Source organism: Tauraco erythrolophus, chromosome 2, assembly GCF_009769465.1.
Source record: "Tauraco erythrolophus isolate bTauEry1 chromosome 2, bTauEry1.pri, whole genome shotgun sequence".
NCBI classification, from domain to species: domain Eukaryota; kingdom Metazoa; phylum Chordata; class Aves; order Musophagiformes; family Musophagidae; genus Tauraco; species Tauraco erythrolophus.
Genome location: NC_141466.1, coordinates 94,172,174 through 94,186,550, shown reverse-complemented (window position 1 = coordinate 94,186,550; position 14,377 = coordinate 94,172,174). Strand labels below are relative to the sequence as shown.

The window sequence follows — 14,377 nt, the reverse complement described above, 5'->3', positions numbered from 1 at the left end:
CCCGTTTTTGAATGCTTACTGTTTTGACACACACGTTTGGATGTCCATAACGTTATGTCTTGGGAAAGAAGGGCAGAAAAACGTAACATAATTAACATGCAAAACTCTTTCCATGTTGATTCAACTTTCATCAGATGTGCAGCCCTCTGTGCTGTCTCCTTTAAATAACAATACAGAAAACCCCTTCTCCAAACCCCATTCTCACATAATTACAAAAGACAAATCTAGCCTTTCCTCTTAAAGAGAAAAGACTGAATGCTAACCTGAGTGACCATAAATTTAGTTATTCGTTCTGGAAGTCGACTTTTCTCGCTGGAAAGAATCATCTCTAGCATATCCCCATGCAGCTTTTCCATCACAACAAAGACTCGTTCTGGGGTTTCAAACATACATTCCAGGTTCACAATCCCAGGGTGGTGCAAATTCTAAAATAAAGTAGTGTAGGCACATCATTAAAGTAAAACAGTATTAAATATCCCAAATTACACAAAAATATTGTACCTCAAATCAAAAAGCCATCAAGTGGAGAGTTAGAAATGAAAAAACAGAATGTCTGAGGCAAGAAACTAGCTTGAAACACAGACGTCAACCCATGAAATGTGACAATTATCACTAATAAGACTAATTTGTTTCAACACAAATTATCCGTCATGATTAATTTTACAGTTGACGCACTCAGTAGCTTGAATACAGAACAAGCAAGAATAACACTCATAGATTGAGAAGCCAGTAGTGGAAGACAGTCCAAAAAATACAGTTTCCTGCTACCTGCAGGAGACAACATGCAGCCAAAGCACCTGTCTTCAGCAGACCCCCTACAGAGGGTACATACCACTCCCAAGTTATCAATTCTACCAAATACTCAGGAATTCTTGCTCAGAATTCTATGATTCCCTCTTACAAAAAAAAAAAAAAGACTCAGAAACCACATATACAGATTTAGAAATCAATTCAGAGCACTTACACACATTACAAAATCTTATTAATGGCTTGAGACAAACTCCAATGTGATCCAAAAATACTTTTGTACCTGGAGAATGGCTACTTCGTTACGAAGCTGACTTTCCTGTTTAGTTGGAAACCTCATCTTGTCAATGACTTTGATAGCCACATCTCTTCCAGTCTTCCTGTGTTTTCCTAAACAGAAAGTCAATGTCAGCCATCAAGAGGCAGAAGCAATTCACAGCTATAAAACATGGCAGCAGAAAGTCCTTTTTGGGGAAACAAGTATATTTTGTACAAATGTACAATATTACTATATTTATATATAAGATTGCAACTGCTATATGAGTAACAAGAAATTATCAGCCTCAACAGGAGAGTTGTAGATAAATTTGAACTGGTTACTACTCTGCTGTCAGGTGTGCACATTGACATTAGATGTATTAGGTGAAGTTTTTGTTTGTGCAAGGGACTTGCATGTTAGCAAGTAATACCTACTCCCACAAAATATTGTCTCTTGTAAAAACACCATAGAACTACTAAAGACAAACATGAAGAAAGATCTACAAGCCTTCTCCAGTGGTTTCATACTTTTAAGGGCTCCACATGCACAGGAAATTATAGCTAATACTCTATGGGAACATAAGGCTAATTACATGCTACGAAGAGCAACATGTTAACACCCAGAGGCAGTCTGTTGTCATCAGAAAGCTCTAAAAAGTTGTGGTAAGAAGGAAAACGTGCTGACAGCATCAAACAGTACTCCTTGCTGCAACCTGCATTAGCTACATGAGACACTTCCTGCAACACACAGACAAGGTGTTTCAAGGGCTGAGTGAGTAGCTGTAAACGCTTACCCAGCTTCTCCCCAACTGCTAAAAGTGACTTCTATCACATTCACATCAGAGAGGTTAATGAGATTACACACTGCAAGACCTTGATAATAGAAGACATCTAATACTAAACTAATACAGAACAGTCAGTCTGCACCAAAGGAAAAAAAGTCATCACCTGCTCAGTGAAGTATCTGAAAGCCATTTTAGGAAAAGGGACGACACACACAGCTACAGCACAAGCGACACAGGGGACTCTGCTGGCCCTGATATGGGGAGCCCAGCTACACCTCGGTAACCACCCAGCCACTCACCCGCTGCTCTGCAGTCAGCACTGGTGGCCTGGGCTTAGGCAAGGCATGGGCACTGCTCCAAAGGCTGCTGCACCAAGCCACTGATGCACCTGCCCTAAACATCATCATGACCCCAACAAAGGGTCAAAACCAGGCTTATCTCCACCAGACGAAGTCAGGCAGTTAATGGAGGCATCACTCAAAGTCCAAAAAGGTTTAGAAGGTTAGCACATAGAACTCACCATTGAAAAGCAAAAAATAAATATTAAAAAGGAAAGCATACATTGTATTATGAACTGTCACAGACAGCCGTGTAAAGCCAAAAGTATCGAAAAAGAGAGATCCAGGGAGTTTTGTCATTTTGACTGTAACACATCAGCAATTTTTAGGCAAAATATTAGAAATCACAGCACCAGTTATGATTTAAATAAAATCCTAGATTCAGGGATGGTGACTCTGGCTCCACTAGACATCAAATTATACTGAAATGTAGCAGAAGTACTATCAATTACAAACTAGATGCAAAACCCATAAGACACATGCTAGGGTGTGAGAGAACGTAAAGCAAACCAACCAAACTAACAAAACACTTAACTACAGAAGCTAGACTAGAGCTAAAAACTGAACATGAAGAAAGATGAACAGAAAAGCAGCTTGAAAATTCCTTTTCACATGTAAAACAAAACCACACGGGTTTCAGTGCAAATTTTTCATCAGTAAGAAACTGTCAAGATTTTTTTTTTTCTGTCCCCATTTTTCAGATCCTTCAAAACTAACCAAAATAGGCAAAGCAGATGGAAACTGTTCTCACTTAAAGAAACAAGAGTTGGATATCAATACCCTATAACTTCTTGATTTACAATTTGTAAACGTTTGTCCAGAATAGAGGACATACACAAAAATAACTCCAACACACCCAAAAAAACCCAAACCTCACAACAATGAAAGCAACTTAATTTTACTTTTTTAAATTTTTTTTTAAATAAAAGGTTTTGTTACCATTATTTCAGTAAGCCTAAACAGGTGGGGAGAAGCCAATATTAGAAGTTATCAGATTCAGTGTCCCCAAACACCAGCAACAATTTAGCAGAGTGCAGAGCCAGCAAAAGAACATTCTTTTATATTTTCTTTTCTTGGTTTGAGCTTTTGATTTTATCTTAAGCTGAGTATGTATATCCTAATTATTTTAAGGCATAATGAAGTGTCAAAGTTAACTGTAATAAACATAATAAATGCTTATAAAAGGCTTTTATAAGCATTGAATCTTGAAAAATATCAAACTGATATTATCCAAAAGGCAATTTAAGAGAGTACATAAGGAAAAAAAATCAAAACATTAAACTAGTGTCTGCATATGTGCACATTCCATTCGTAACAGAGGGAGCATACTTTCATTTATACCATGCTTTAAAAAACCCAGAGGAAAAAAAATAGACCCCTCTGAAGAGTGATGTAAAAGCAGACCATCAAACTGCATTTCCATCAAACAGTTCAGAAATAACAGAGAAAAGCATTTAACTACACAATTTGCACACAGAAAAATCATAGCCACAATACTTCCTGACTAGAAAGACAGCAGAAGCAGAAAAGTTACCACTTTTAAATTAGTTATCACTTTTTCTTTCTTTCCAGATTTATGGTCTGTGATTTTCTCAACACTTGAGATATAACACATGGGATTAAAAAAAAGAAGGAAGAATAAAAGAAAAAGAGAGAGAAACAGAGTTCACATGATGCATTTCCAGTATTTCTTCTTTTTGTGATTACATACTATAAACAAATTATATGTTGCAACAGAAGTTTTTAAAAACTAAAAGTGATAAAACTACATTTGAAACCTAAAACTGAGACCTCTTGACAAAGAATTGCTCCCTCTACTTTACCCCGCTGAAAGAAATTTGTAGTGAAACCGTTTGCATAAAATATGTCAATGATATGTTTTCATAAATACTGCCACAGGATAAACTAAAATATGTCTTCTTCTAATTGTTTTTGGCAACATCTCTCACATATCATTAAAAACAGATATAACTGACATCCTCTTTAATTACATGACTTTTATATTGTATAATGCAGTGTTAAAATTTGCAATTTAAAAAACCCAAATCATTAACCAAGGTCAAATTCAGACTAGAGCTAGCTTTGTATTTAACTGTGGTAAAAAAGCAATGCATATTCTAAACTGATTTTGATGCTAATGCAAAACTCTAAATGCAAAATAATTAATTGTAAGAAATACTGTACATAAAATTGCAGAGACACAGCAAAGTAATCCAAACAAAACTTTTAACAAGATAAACTTCACCTAGATATTCTAGATACAGCTAAGCAAATATGAAAATGTTAATTATATCAAGCAGACAGACATTATATCTTAATAAATGCATAATTTATTATGCAACTTACCTCCATATACAATACCAAACTGACCAGAACCCAGCACTTCATCAGCAAATATTTGGTACACAGAGCTGATATCCTAATGCATGAAAAAAGAAATCACAAATATCAGGAGTAATGAAAATGTTCATGAGCATATTAGTACTGGCTAAGCTGTATTTAAATTTTACGTTAATCAAACTCTATAAAGGGTGCCATCATTAGCCTGAATGCAGCGGAAAAATACAACCAACTTTTCCTGAAGAGGATACACTGAGACGCACTGTATACAGGGACATATATCCATAGAAACTAACGGCTGTGCCAGGTAAGCAGATGACTTCCTGTATGTAACACAGACTTCTTTAGCCACAATACCCTGGTGTTGCTTTCTCCCTTGGGCACTGTTACAACCAACTACTTTTAAGATACACAGGTAAATAAGCACTATTATTATACAATGCATATGACTCACCACATTCTCCTGGACCTGGCAGTTTGAAACAGAGATGCTTAGAGATAACTCTTCTGCAATAAAGAATAAGATATAACTGAGTAAGTAAATAGGAAGGGAAGGCTTTTTCTAGTGAAAAGGGGGAAAAAAAGCAAAAGCAAAAAAAAAAAATCCTTTACTGACTCCTAACCCAGTCACAGTGAAACAACTTTTACTGATGTTCTGCAGAAGTCAGATTTCACAGATTGATTAGATAAACAACCCTGGGAGTTTTGCTGGAACTCATCATATCAGTGTGTATACAATAGAGAGCTGGAAAACCAAATGCAACAGCGATGTGACAATTGTATCAGAGTTCATTAAACTACTAAGAATTTCTGGTAGTAAAACAGAAAAATATAGGGAAGAGAACAAGGTAGGTCCCTTATAGTCAAATGAATGTGGTTACTAATTTTCTGTGCATCAAGATATACGGAACTAAGGTGTAACAAAAAGGAAATAAATCAAGCAAAGCAAGTTAACAGAAGATACGTTAATTAAAAAAGCAATAAAATCCATAATAAAAGCAATATTTCTTCCATGGATTATTTTCAGAAGCATGTCAATCTTCAGAATATAAGACCATCTGTAGGAAGTGTAATTTGCAAGTAAAAGCACCAGATAAAGATATAGAATTTTTCAGCCTGCAGCAGATGTTGACATGAAATTTTCACTACAGGAATAACATTATGATGCACAGACAAGAAGAGATATCTCAAGGAAGACAGAAAACAGTCTTTTCCTTTGACTTCCAAGACAGAGGTGAAGCATCTCAGACAAATGGACACCTGTCATTTGTTATGTTAACTTCCAAAAAAACCTATAGAACAAATTCACATACAAGGTGGAAAGAGGATACACTATAGATTTACTAGCACATTGAAAAGAGCCTTTATCACGCTAAGAGGAGCCCTGGACTTTAAAAACACAATTTCAGAGAACAAAGAAAATGTCTGTATGTGATTTTTGCCAACTGTATTTTATCTCAAAGAAGGAATTTACAGACTTAAGATAGCAACAAATACTAGTTCTCAAAGACACTCTGAATACTGCATCTTGAATATGAATTGGAATTACAGTCTTCCACATGCCTACTGATTATTGACTAAAGTCAAGCCTGTATTAGACTAAAAGTACAGAACACAAGGCAAAACAAGAAAGAAAGCAGACAAAAAAATTACCGAGGTCAACACAAATTGCAGCAAGGTTGAAACAAGGTAACTCAAAAGTGAAGATTCCATTTTTGAAACTGAACTGGTTTGAAACATTTGAAAGAGAACACACTGAACTCTTCTCCACAGATGGCTACAGAATACAAAATATCTATTAGATAAAGATTGAGTTACTCCTTGCAAATAAATCCATTCTTCTAGTGGCTGAAATGCCTAAGAACAAGGGCTGAAAAACTGTCACTTCTGAAGAAATCAGTAATGCCAACATTGAATACGTAATCTATACCAGGTAACAGTTCACTAATCTTCTCTTTCTCATACAGCTCAGAAATATCCTACAAAGAAACATCCCACCCCAGCCACCAGGTGGGATGTTTGTCCCATCCCACAAGGCCAGAAGGGACTCTCCCATGGGTCATACTAGAAGACCATCCTCATTTCTAGTTACTTCCCAGCTTGAACATGGTATAAATAGACTAGCTAGTGCCTTGTGGACATTGACACTATAAATTCCCTGCTGCTGTGAGCATTTCCAGCATCAGCAATCTCTCAGTCTTTTCATTTAAATGAACATATTTGAGGCTTTGGGGGTTTCGTTTTTTTTACTAGAAGTCTGATTTTCTTAAAAGCTCTTGGGACATGGCTTACAGTGTGCAGGAAGGAAAGGGATGAACAGACACTTTGTGGGCCTCTTAGAGTTTAAAAACCAGCCTGATGAGTTGTCTAAGAATATGGGAATGCCACTCCACAACTCACGGTAGTTTCTTATACTCCTACAATCCTAAACATGCTAAAATACTTCCTCTCTGTATCTACCTCTGAAGTCTTGTTATCCAACACTGTCAGGTTTTCATATAAAAATGTTATTACTTATACTCGCAAAACCATCGATTTTGGAAAAAGCAACTATCTTTGCAAATCTCTCAGCGACAGTAAGCCTCAGGTTTTAGAAAACAAAGAGAGCCTTGGTACATACATGTTTAGAACTAGGAATTTCATATTGAAAGTGGCATTTTATGTATGTGTAAGGCCAGTTAAGAGGTACCACCTTACAGTTACGTATCTTCACTGTAATCAAATACAGATACTAGTATTGGCATTTCATAGTTTACATTTGAGATCATAGTTGCATTTTCAGAAAGTGCCTTTACCTCAGACTAGCATTTACATGTTCCTAACTGTTGCTGATGCAGAGTAGCCAGTTATCAGAAACAGAGAAACTAATCTCAGAATTTCCTGCAAAAGAAAATTTCACTAAAAGAAGATTAAGGAGTAGCTGGAAGTTGAAAGGAAACTAGAAAAATGAAAGCATAAACCTCAGTACAGAATGTGAATCGATATCATTGCAAGGAACAAGGAGATATCTGAAGAGAAAGAATACAATATATAGTTTAGTCCTTGATAATGGATGTGATCCTGTGATCCAGAGGAAGAAAGGAAGAGCAGGTGCACAATAAGAAGAATTTTTGTACTTTTAAGTACTTTTTGTTAGTACCCACAGCTCATAAGAAGTTCTTTCCACCACTAGCAGTCTTTACATTGCATCACTAACTCCTTTTCTTCTCCTTAGCTGCTGCTATCTCACAGATTATTTTTTTTAAAAAATAGGGGATACTGTCAAAAAGCATCCAAATTTAGTTCTTTCAGATTATATACATATAATCTGAATATATATATTTACTTATTTATTTTTAAAAGTACCTCAGAAATATCTAAACTATGGTGCCTTTTCATATCCAGCAACTATGTGTGAGGTCTTAATGCTCCTACCACAAAGCTATGCAATATGCAGTCATATTGTAAATTTCTTAACTACTACTTGCTGCTACAACAGATTAAAGAATTTGCCCACCCCCCCAACACCTGAGTGTCACTTTTTAGAAACTTGTGGCAAGTTACAAATCAGATTCAGCAGAGAAATAGACAGATATACTTCACTCTAAATAAGCACTTTTCTGAACAGAACCTCTACCATTAACAGCTTCAGAATATGAGTAATAGTGCCTTGTCTGCCTGCTTACTGTGATCTTTTCCTTGTCCTGCAGCAGTGCAAACGCTAGCTTGAGGAGTGACTGGCATCAAAGCCTGACGAATGGCTTTCTCCCAGCCCTGAGCTACGTCAAGTCCAACTCCGGTGGCAGCAAGAACAGGACTGTGATGACTGCTGCCATTGTTTTCGCCAACAAAGTACACCATCGTGTCAGTGATGATCTCAAAACAGTATGGGTTGCTGCCCTGCACCACGTTTGAAAAATCTCGAGGCTGAGTCACCTGGAGAATTTCTGAAAGTGGAATCTCCTGAAGAAAAATATTAAAAAATAAAAAATGAAATTGCATATAATAGTTTAATATACTGATACTCACAACTTAAAAGTGTTTGCAAAGAAATCAAAGCAAAGATATCACAATACCAGAACATCAAGCTTCACAACTAATGTCAAACTGCACATGACCGTTGCCCACCCACAGTTTTCTGAATTCTTCTACAGAAGCCTAGAGGGACTTCCAGCCCCACCACAGTTCTCTGTACAACTACTGTTCTCTACTAAGACAAACTGCGTTTATATTCAGCATGACACACACCCCCACCACATACACATGATGCACGCTATAGAACGACCATTTTCCCCCTGTAGTTTATACAGCTTAGCTGTATAGACAGCTTAGAGAAGAACGTGACAGGGGAAAAAAGTGAAACAAGACAACACTGAGAAGAGGATGCGGTTATATAAGCTAGTCAATAAGCACTGCTTCACACAGCCGAATTGGTTTTGGTAAAGTTTCTCCTCCATACAGATATTAACGATTTTGACCGACTCCTCCACCTTGCCAAGTAAAAATTAAGGTACAAGCAGTACTAGAGAACAGATCTGAAGAAAGAAATGGTTGCAAGTTCACACTAGCTGGAGGAGGACATTCCACATACATGGGAAGGTGTACAGGTGCACGCCACTTGCAAAAGTGGTGAATAAGCAGGTGAGCACCAGGCTGGCGTTAGGGGGATAAGAGACAGTAGCTGATTAAGATGAGCAGTAAACAAATGTAAAGGTAACAACTGTGAACAATTGTAATAGCAAAGACAAATAACCTGAGATTTAAGCAGTTAAAGGTGTGGGGGTGAAAGGGACAAGTCAAAGGACTAAAAAGCAGTGACAATGGAGCAAGAAGCAAGGAACGTATTTTACCAGCTGTGGTTTGAACGCACAGGGCACTACAAGTATCAGGGAGGTCTGAGAAGAAGAGACTGCATTGGTCAAGACAGGGATGAAAAGGATCTGGGCAAGTTTAGCTGGGTGTACAGAGAAAAGGCTTCATCTTAGAGATGTTATAAAGGAAGAAGCTGCAAGATTTGGACCCCCACCTAAAGGTGTAAGACAAGAAAGGGAAAAATCCTGTTTAAACATTCAAAAACATTTTCTTAATATTCCACCACTGAACACTTTACTACATTAACAATATACTGAGCTTATTGCTAAGCTTCCTTTATATAACTCCAGGCCGCACAGTAAATTTTCCTCTAAATCTTGCTTGCAACTTTCAGTTGTACAGTTGGTAATAATTAAATTTTGAGAACCTCGAAATAAAATATACAGGCATGCAAAATTTCAGTCACTACTTACAGAATGCAAAAATCCTAACCTTCATTAGACTGGCAGCCAAACAAAATTCTCTGGTAATTGTGAAGAAAGCTTAAGACGCTAGGCAATTCAGGAGAACAGTACATGTAAAATGTAAAGAGACACATACTCAGGGGGATCAGAATAGGAGCTGCATGCAACTTCACAGAGTTAGTGTTGGTCCTTCTCACTTACAAGCTTTGAAAAACAATTAACCTGTCACAGTTTTAATTAAAAAAGATGGGGAGATGGAGATAATACTTATAATACTCACAAGTGGATTTCAGTGCTTTATAGATCTGAGTAAACCAAGTGCAACATAATCATTACTCATCATTAATTACCTTGTAATATTTTGTTCCAGATTCATTTTGAAACAGTGTGAGGCATTTGCTGTCCAATCTCCAGTAATGTCTTTTTCTCTACAAAATACACAGTACAATACTATAACGAATAAGTCATTCGTATAGCTTTTGTTATCCAATTATTTAAAGAGAAATGCTTGAAATTACTAGATTACTAGGAAGGCATCTTAGGCTAGATACATGCAAATATACACTTTGGGAATAAAGTTTTTCTTAAACTCAAGAGGTAGCTCAAAAATTATTTCCACAAACTAGAAAAAAAATATCACTTACCTTACAGTAATGGCAGTGACAACAACAGTTATCTCGTACAGGAAAAAAAAACAACTTAGCTACACAGGTTTCAATCCAGGTAAACTTGAATTATTTAAATTTAGTAACAATTGTAGGAGTCATGCTTTCTCCCTCTGTGCCCTCACACCAACGTTGCAAGGATTCGAGGACTGAGCAAGCCTAACAAGTCCTTAATTCTTTTGTCAACCCAGAATTCTAGAAGGTCAAAAGTGCACAGTGTCAAGACAGACAGATTATGAGATTCAAGTGGACAAAGTATCTTTAGGGGTGAAACATAAAGATTAAGACAGACTAAATAGCCATTTTCTGGAAGTCTCCACCAATGAGAAATCTCTTCTCCACCAAAAAGTAATATGAATAAACTGTTGCACATAACTGTCTTGTAGTTTTAAGCAGAGGAACATTCCTCAAAACAAAGCAGCTTTCAGAAAGCTAATATGGCTGTGTGAATCTAATTTAATTTGCTTGCACCATGCTCATATAGTTAGAAAACCATTTTCATATTTCTGTGACAAAAATGCAAGACTCTTAACTCTGGCCTAGGATGAGAAGTTTGAAACATAATACAGCAGAGCTTAAATCACTTCAGTCATGGTGAAGCTAAGACTATCTGTAGGAGTTGGACAAAAAAAAGCTAGAACATGAATGGATTTAACTAAATGGAATTCTCAGTCAGCACTCAATGGAAGCTGTGTGAAAGCATAAGGGTGAACCTGTCCTTTGGACGTATACGTTTTTTTATTAAATCACGAATCAGGGAAGATTTTGAAGGGCGGAAATTAAGGAACAGATTTGTAGCTCACTCAGGGATTCAAAATCTGTCCATACCGCATTTTGAGAACAGAAGGGTTCAGAGTGAGGAAAAGAATACAGACAATGATATAGAAACCCCTCGTTATAAAGGGCGAAGTAACTTGTTATCCAGGGTCAGCAAAAAGTATACAGATACTGCCGTTAAAATTAACCTCTTTGGAACTGATAGAAAGCCCAAGTCGTTTCAGGAACAGGAAACAGCCTGACATTGCTGAGAGCAGGCTGTCAAGGGAAACAGTCAATGTTGTAATGCCCAACGTGGAAGTCTCCTCCCATCAGGAAGCTCTGTGAGATCTTGCTTGGCTGAGGATATCATGTTTTGGGGCAGAATACTCCATTTAATTTGAATGGCCTTTTTTGGCAGATATCATCTAGGTAGCATCCAGACTGACAGATTAAAAAAAGAAAAAAAAAAAAAACGAACAACTAAGCTAAGGTGTATAACCTGATCACTGTTCTATGAGGAGGTCCAAAAAAGTCCATGGAAAAAAGTACTGGCTGTACTGAAAGACTAATCAGAACTGAGTATCGGATCTGTCCTGAACACTGCTATAACTGTTCATCTTCGTCTACCATCTGGCCTTAGTTTTCCCATAGCCAGCTGACAATAATTGTCTTAAGTGGCCTTGGCTGGAATCTCAACTGAAATATGCTGGATACTTATTTTGGTTTGTGACAAATACATCTAGATATTAGAAAACTGTACTTGAAAGAAGTGTTTCTGACTTAGTTTCTGACTTTCCGTTTAGTTGACAATGACAAAAAGTAAAAATACTACAGTAATCTGAGCTGACTCGTATCACCCCTCAGCTTGATTTCAACAGAACTTCAATAACTTTGCTTTTCTATATTCCTGAAGCCCCCTTCAATCAGACTCCTGCATAGAGACAAAGCATACAAAAGTATTTATGCTGCCTTTCATGAACAGTCTCAATATGACACCCTGTGCTTCATGAGATTCGGGAACCTATTGAATTCAGCCTTTTCATTCATCTACCAAAAAAACAAGAGGATTCACTCCCTTCCATCAGACAACTTAAGGAACCCAGCTCTTCTTCCTTATCTTCCTCCTCAATACACAAAGCCAAGAAGTTTGCCCAAGCAGGTTCAATTAAGAAATGATTACTAGAGCACTGGGAAAAAAACCAAACAAACAACACTACGTAGTCTTTTTGGAGGATGCTTGCATACCCAAAGACATACAGTCAAGCTGCAACACTCTGTTCCACTGACATCAAGAATAGTGAATTTGGGACGGATGGTGCTCAATACTGATTGCTTTCAGATAGAGTGAATTGCTAGAGGAACAAAGGGCTCCCATATCTACACATAAATATCTACAAACACCTAGATCATTAGAATAATACTGTTGACCATTTCAGCACTCATCATTGTATAATGATTTACACCTTTTCATGTGGTTGAATAAAAACATCGATACAAATATTTAGTTCAACTGCTAAACGGAAAGAAGACATAAGCAAATTATTCCAAATTATTATCTCAGGAAAGCTGCAATCTTAAACATGCAATTAATCTGAGACAATTTAGAGACGCTTCTCCTTCTTAAAAGGGAGAAGGAAAAGTACTGTTGAATCACCACATGAAGAATTTTGAATAAACTACAGTTTCTCCTTTGCATCAGATTTCTTTATAATGAACATCATGGCTAAATTCTTTCAAATTATATTGTAAATCACAATATCTAAATAAAAATAATAAACTACACTGGTTTAGAGAAATAATTTAACTTAATGTAGCAAGAAACTAAAGTCACTGACCAGATTGTCTCTACTAGTATAGTGGACCATCCATCCTTCCTTCACCATTGTACTGCTCTTCCTCTTTGTGTGCTTGATCGACTGCACAACTCTCATGAGGGGAATATTATTGCTCGTTGAAGGACTAAGAAAAAGACAGAACAGTTAATATTTAACAAGTTAAAACACAACAGTACTGCAATTATACTGGTACTAGACATTTAGCCCATAATTTCAGGAACAGCCACCTTTTCTTCCCATACAAATTATTTCACTAATAGATGAAATTGATAAGGTATCTGAGCTCCCCCTAGCTCTCCTACTGCAAGTACTGCAGTACTTAAATCACTCTGTGGAACATAAAAGAAACACACTGGAATGAGGACACTACAGAAATCATTATCTCTCAAAACAATTAGCTGAGAACGCTGGACTCAATCCAGCATAAAAATCAGCATTGCTATTATTTTCTCGTCTGTATAAATTGACTATGCTACTTCTTCATATTGTTATTACACTGACAGAGGTCCTTATATAAGCATACTTTCAATTTGCAAAAACATTGAGAGATGTGTTAAATCACAGCTGCACTAGGAAGATTCATCTATGCTCAGGGACATTGCCAAATCTTTGCCTGGGGGACAGTTAATCTCGAACATTCTGACAGAGTCATTAGTTAAACCTACAGGTTTCAATAGCCCTGAAGATGCAGTGAACCACTAAGTTGCCTGCTTAACACCAGAGCTCCTGCATGTGGCACTAGCAGAAATATTTGTAAACACACAAAATAACATAGCAGATTCAAAGCCAAAAACGTAAGGATGCTTTAACACAGCACACAGTTACATTGCAGACCTGACTGCCACAGAATGCTGTACATGCCAAAAAACTTTAATTGCTTCAAATGCAACTAGAAATAAATGGAAAAATCCTACCTAGAGGTGGAACACAGAAAAGATGCTACTTCCAACTCAAGAAGTCCTTGAGCTATAAGTCACTGAAAGTTGAGAAGGTATCACTATATGCTCTTCCTTACATATTTGCTATTAAGCACTGAGCTAAAATGACCTTTGGTTTGACCTGATACAACTGCTTTTACATTATTAAGAATGACTTAAAATCAGGATGACACTATTTAGAATAATACAGAAACTAAAAAGATCAGGCTTGACTACAGGAACTATTTAACAGTTATCAGACAGAAGACTTCAAAAAAAAATCACATCAAGTTAAAAAATTATCGAACTTCTTCCTAAAATGTGTAGAAACTATGATGTGAATACTAAAATATCTTGAGTAATTCCTTTTAAATCATCACATAAAGACAGGCTGAGAGAGTTGGGGCTGTTCAGCCTAGAGAAGAGAAGGCTCCAGAGTGATCTCATTGCAGCCTTCCAGTACTTAAAGGGGGCCTAC

The 14,377-nt window shown here is 36.9% G+C and overlaps 1 protein-coding gene across 1 annotated transcript in view; it reads right to left on the bottom strand.

Annotated features, from left to right (window-relative positions):
• The window catches only part of PRKD3 (protein kinase D3), a 47,376-nt gene that overhangs the window by 7,095 nt on the left and 25,904 nt on the right, over positions 1-14,377 (bottom strand). Inside the window, exons 9-15 of the mRNA XM_086631618.1 lie at positions 12,983-13,106; positions 10,074-10,151; positions 8,134-8,410; positions 4,923-4,975; positions 4,475-4,547; positions 1,031-1,137; positions 264-425 (exon numbers count right to left, since the gene is read on the bottom strand). Of these exons, the coding sequence (XP_086487744.1) occupies positions 264-425; positions 1,031-1,137; positions 4,475-4,547; positions 4,923-4,975; positions 8,134-8,410; positions 10,074-10,151; positions 12,983-13,106 (874 nt within the window). The remainder of the gene's footprint in view (positions 1-263; positions 426-1,030; positions 1,138-4,474; positions 4,548-4,922; positions 4,976-8,133; positions 8,411-10,073; positions 10,152-12,982; positions 13,107-14,377) is intronic.